This window comes from Hyperolius riggenbachi, chromosome 1, assembly GCF_040937935.1.
Source record: "Hyperolius riggenbachi isolate aHypRig1 chromosome 1, aHypRig1.pri, whole genome shotgun sequence".
Classification (NCBI taxonomy): Eukaryota; Metazoa; Chordata; class Amphibia; order Anura; family Hyperoliidae; genus Hyperolius; species Hyperolius riggenbachi.
In genome coordinates, this window is record NC_090646.1 from 633381898 (window position 1) to 633387897 (window position 6000).

The following is a 6000-nucleotide window of genomic DNA, read 5'->3' on the forward strand; positions in this document are numbered from 1 at the left end:
GTCATTTGATTGTTTTGGGTTTTTTAGAACCAGGTTTAACCACTTTACCCCCACGCGTACGAATTTCTCCGTCCCTTTTTCCATCCTTTAACCCCCAGGGACGGAGAAATCCGTACTTTCCGCGTTTCTGCCGCTGTCCGCGCTCCCACTCGTAAACACGCCGCCCGCCGCTAGTAAACACGCCGCCGCCCGCTCGCCCGGAGATCAATGAACGGGAAAATCCATTCCCGTTCGTTGATCTAAGCCCCGCAATGATCCGCTGCTCTCCGATGGGCAGCGCGATCATTGGGAAAAACACACACTTACTCAGCCTCCAAGTACTTCCTCCAAGCTTCCGGAAGGACGCTTGGAGGTCGCATTAAAACAAAAAGTTACTGTGGCCATCTTGTGGCCAAATAGTAAAACTACACCCTAAACATTTTTCCCATACAAATAAATTACTTTTACACAAAAAATTAACTCATTACCTCCCACACTCCCAATTTTTTTTTTTTTTTTGTAATTAAAAAAAATTAAAAAATGTACAATAAAAAAAAAATACATAAATAGTTACCTTAGGGACTGAACTTTTTAAATATTTATGTCAGGAGGGTACAACACTGTTACTTTATAAACTATGGGCTTGTAATTAGGGATGGACGCAAAACTGAAAAAAATGCACCTTTATTTCCAAATAAAATATTGGCGCCAAACATTGTGATAGGGGCATAATTTAAACGGTTTTATAACCAGGACAAAAGGGCAAATACATTTCATAGGTTTTAATTACAGTAACATGCATTATTTAAAAACTATAATGGCCGAAAACTGAAAAATAATTAATTTTTTTCCCACATTTTTCCTATTTTCCCATTAAAACACATTTAGAATCAAATAATTCTTGGCATAATGTCCCACCTAAAGAAAGCCTAATTGGTGGCGGAAAAAACAAGATATAGTTAATTTCATTGCGATAAATAATAATAATGTTATAGACGAATGAGTGGAAGGAGCGCTGAAAGGTGAAAATTGCTCTGGTGGTCAGGGGGTAAAACCCCTCAGTGGTGAAGTGGTTAAAGAGAATCTGTACTCTAAAATTCTTACAATAAAAAGCATATCATTCTATTTATTATGTTCTCCTGTGCCCCTCTGTGCTGTCTCTGCCATTCCCTGCTGCATTCCTGGCTTGTAACTGCCAGTTTTAAGCAGTGTTTACAAACAAAAGACATGGCTTCTAACCAGAGTGTGATAGGCTGAGAGGTGCTAAGTCTGTGACTCACACAGAGCCTGCATGGGGCATGGAGAGGATGTGTGTATAGCCTCTATCCTATCACAAGCAAACCAGCACATTCCTACCTGAGTGCCTGAGCCCGTCAGCCGTCAGAGGAAAGAAGATTAGATATATAACAGAAATAATACAGCCACTGTGCAACTAGAAAAGGCTGCAGTAATCCAGACCACATTAGAACAGGTATAGGAACTTATAGGATAGAAGAAATAAGGCTGAACATTTTGTTACAGAGTCTCTTTAAAAACTTGAGGCTGCTTTCACAATGTCATGTTGCGTTGCAATGGACAATATAATCACAGTCACTAAAAATCGCTTGGTGTATGGCCAGCATTAGACTGTGGGTGGGATACTACATCTAGGACTACTGGAGATTAGATTGTGAGCTCCTCTGAGGGACAGTTAGCAACTTGACTATGTAGTCTGTAAATTACTGCATAAACTATCAGTGATATATAAGTACATAGATATTAATAAAAATATAGATTTTTATGCTAAAGATAACAATATGTAAAAGAAAAATAGAAAAAACTTTGTATACACCCCTTAGCGCAAGTAGTCAAATGTGTGAACTATCAGTTTCTAAACTTAAAAATGTAATGCTAATAAAAATATTACTTTAAAGAGACTCTGAAGCCTCCAAAAAAATCAGGTTTTTACTTTAAAAATCTCTTGAACATAATTGCCCCACCTAAAACGCCGCATCCCAGCGGCTGAAAACTCAATTAATCACCCCTAACTCCCTGGACAAAAATCCACGACTTTCTTGGTTGTGGATTTTGCTGCCCAGGGAGGCAGAGCTTTGGGCTGTAGCTCTGCCTCCATGCACGTCAATCAGTGCTGATCCCCGCCTCTCCCCGCCCCTCTCAGTAAAAGAAGCCTGAGAGGGGTGGGCGGAGGCGGCGATCCGCACAGATGGAAACGTGTAGAGGCAGAGCTACAGCCCAAAGCACTGCCTCTATGCGGAAGCGCTCCCCGCAATGTTCCCCGGGGAGTTAGGGGGGATTAATCCAGTTTTCAGCAGACTTCAGAGTCTCTTTAAAACCTGTAAAATGCCATTGATAAAGTGTTTATTCTGTGGAATTGCTCTGACGGAAGTGATTGTAAGCTAATTCTTTTTATTTATTTATGTACTTTTTTGATTTCTAGGAAGAAATACAGAATAACTATTGAAAGGCGAAATCCTCTTGATGACTGTAACATCGGCAAACACAGACAGCTTCGAGAAGACTCCATAAGATCTAACTTCTCAGCAGCATAATGAAAAACAAATTAGAAGATGCTACCAAAGACATGTCTGCGTCAGAAGAGTAGTAGAACCATATTCTTTTTTTTTTTTTTTTTATTTCAAAAACTCAGGAATTATTTGGTAATCATTTGATGCCACATGGCCTTTCATCTCATGAAAAGGGGTAGTTTCATGCTTAGCAAATTGGTAAAACATGCCCTGGATAAAAGATATATTTGTTCACATATATCCTTCATTTTTATTTCTCAGCCTTGGATGAAGGAGACATTTTCCCACAGGTTTAAAAAAAAATGTGACTTTAAAAAAAGTGTGTTTTCAAACTTAATGCGTGGCATCAGCAATATGCCACTATAGCAGATCATTTCAACGAGATGTAGAAATGTTTTAAGTAATGATTTCTTCATTTAAATAACATTAAAATGCAACTGCCAAATTTGTATCACATTAACAGTTCTGAAAGCAAGGTTTAATTTTAAGGTACACTTAAGTCTTCTGTTGACTCTAGCCCACAATTGTTTTCATTCAGTTTTTGTCTTTTGCTTAGTCTCCAAAAGGGCTTTAATATTACATAGGGCTTTAAATTAAAGGTAACCCTGGAATGAGCAAAGGCCATGGCTGTAATCCTGTGGATGTTGAAATGCTTTGTTGCATTATATCTATTCAGGATAACTTAGTTGAATAGTTTGTTCAGAATGTATGTTGTATAGGTTTTATTTAATATTGATAATACAAGCTATGTTAGAAGTTGAACATATCTTCCTCTACTATATGCCTAAACATAGGAAACCATGGAAATTCCAAAGCTTATCTAGGTTTCAAGTTCTGGCAACTTTGCTCTAAATAAATGATTGGTATTTTTGTATTTTGAATATTTTTGTGATGCAACTATCAGTGTTGTCTTATTGCATATGAAAAGAAACACTTGGACCAAAAGTAGTCTTTATTTGTCAAACTTAAGGGCCTGGTGCTACAGTTGTAATAGTGTGATCAAAAGTAATCTGTTTGATTCCAGCTGGGTGCATATTCTGGAAATGTCTAACAGTTTTTTTAATAGGTAACAATGAATTTGTGTTATACCACTAAAACTTCTTGTAACATATTTAACAACTTAACAGAGGTGATTTTTGTTGATGGTAACAATGCAAATCCAACAGTGATGATGTTAAACATGGTACACTACATTTGATAAAAAAAATCATCTGTAATTTTTGCTGTAACAACTGGATAAATTAAGTCAGATGTAAAACAAAATATGTGTGTTATAATGCAGAATCCACTGACATCTTAATGACACTTTTTAAAGGCTTCCTTTGTACCTTATTCTAAATAAAATGAAAGCATCATATAAAATATACTAACAATGACTTTCTTCAAAGACATTTTGATTACTTTACCCTTGCATTGTTGGTCCTGGCCTGGGCCCTATGGATAAAGAACCCTGCAATATTTCATTTCACAAAGTATAAACAGCTTTGTTGTTCATGGGGAAGATATGTGAAATGTAAACTATTTCTGGGACCTTATGAAATATTTACAGAGTTTCACAAATGCCTTTAAATTTGAATAATTTTATATTTAGTTAAATGTAAATAGCAAGTATCTTATAGCCTTGTACAGGAAAGATTTTTTTTTTATTAGAGAAAACATTCCGTTCCTAACTAATATTTGTTAGCCTGTAGTTTAATATTTTGCAGAATTTTTGTTAGTTATGTAAAAGAAAAAATATATCTTTTCAAGCAAAGAATATATTTGATGAGTGTTGACTGTAAATAAAAATGTTTAGTAGATGGAATTAATCTAACAGCAATATTCATGAAATATACATTTTCCCATGTTTGTGGGGCCATTCCCCCATTTTATTTTAACCCGTTTGTTTGTTGAGAGTTCTTTATGTGAACCTTTTCTTCCAAGTCTTTTCCTTCCATTTAATATTCTACTAGTTATAAAAATATAATTTTGGCAAAATTTTAAGTAAGTAAATTACAATGCTATATTACAGTAAAAATCGATTGCCATGTAGCATGCCTATTTTGGGGCCTAGGTATCAGCTGTAGTTCTGGTGACAAAAATTAGCTTGTATTGTTCTATAACATAAAATACAGTGAAAGGAACATTATTTGTATTTTGAAGAACATCATTGCATTTACTGTTAGCCGTTGTTAGGTTATCTTTATGTGTACGCATATTTCTGTAGGATAGCAAAGAAGAACTCTATGAAGTATCATTTGATTTAAAAATTGAATGACATAATTTATACAATTTCCTATACATGCTTCAAGCGTTACAAACTGCAGTTTTTTTAATATTTCCTAAGTTGGCACACATAATGCTCTTAAACTAGACCACTGAAGATTAGTTGTGTTGAAATGCTTGATTTAAAGCTTCAGGTACAGTAGAATGGACTGGCCCATGCTGAGACCCTAGAATGTGCAACCAGAAATTTCTTATTATTTTTTAAAATGGTAGGTAAATTACATTAAATCAATGAAATAATTGTTAAAATGTGTGCTGGCTTCAAAGTCATTAAGTTAATTATAAGAAAGAGAAATGTTTAGTTGTAAAAATTGATACTTTTATTTAATATTTCACAGAGTTCTTCTTTAAGAACATAAATTTGAAAATAATTGATCAACTACATACTCAAACCATTTAATTTTCTGGTTTCAGTATTTTCCCTTTTAAATTGCATAAGTCAAGATATAATTGTATTATAAAAACAGAAGGTAATGGTCTGACTATAATAATCAGGGGCAAGATTAAAAATACCCACTAAGTAGTCCTAGAAAAAAAAATTAAAATCTATATTATCTGTTAAATATTGAGTGGTATTGTTGCTCTTATGCTAAATATTTTATGCTATATTTGCATGTCATTTTTATCATTTCTCTAAGAACATGTATTTGAAATGTCGTTCAACATAATGAATCTGACTTTTTTATTTTAATTTTTCTTTAAAAATAGTGATATAATTTTAAAAAAGTATTTTATTTTGCCATGTGGTGACATATTTTTTAATCAATTTTTGAACCATTTTTAACCATTCACCTGCTCTTTCAGCCCCAGATTACCAAAGGTGTGTTTCATCTTGTATTTTTGAGATCCCTTTGCAACCAAAATACATACAGAGCATAAAATTGCAAACTTTTACAATGATCACACAGATATTTCATATTGACATTCTGCAAAAACTGTGCATGGCAAAGCATAGACCTAATTTATTTTTGGTAGTTTCAGTACTTATCTTGCATTGTTCATTTACAAATCTGAATGGCATGTGGGCAATGTCAAGTTTTCATCTTGAAGTTAATTAAATCTCTTTAATAGCAGATAGAGAGAAGGGCGGAGAGTACTAAAGCATTGGTTCAACAATCAAATGCCCTTAGAAATGAAGAGCCAATGAAATGTGGATGTACCAAAACAGAATAATAGCTGAAGGTGCTGCAAAATAATTTCTCTTTTAAACCACTATTAGTCATTAAATATT

The 6000-nt window shown here is 34.3% G+C and overlaps 1 protein-coding gene across 1 annotated transcript in view; it reads left to right on the forward strand.

Moving 5' to 3' along the window:
- NPR3 (natriuretic peptide receptor 3) overlaps nucleotides 1-3378 on the forward strand; it is a 118113-nt gene extending 114735 nt beyond the window's left edge. Inside the window, exon 8 of the mRNA XM_068251250.1 lies at nucleotides 2417-3378. Within this exon, the coding sequence (XP_068107351.1) occupies nucleotides 2417-2528 (112 nt within the window). The 3' untranslated portion in view covers nucleotides 2529-3378. The remainder of the gene's footprint in view (nucleotides 1-2416) is intronic.
- The last annotated feature ends 2622 nt before the right edge of the window (nucleotides 3379-6000 follow it).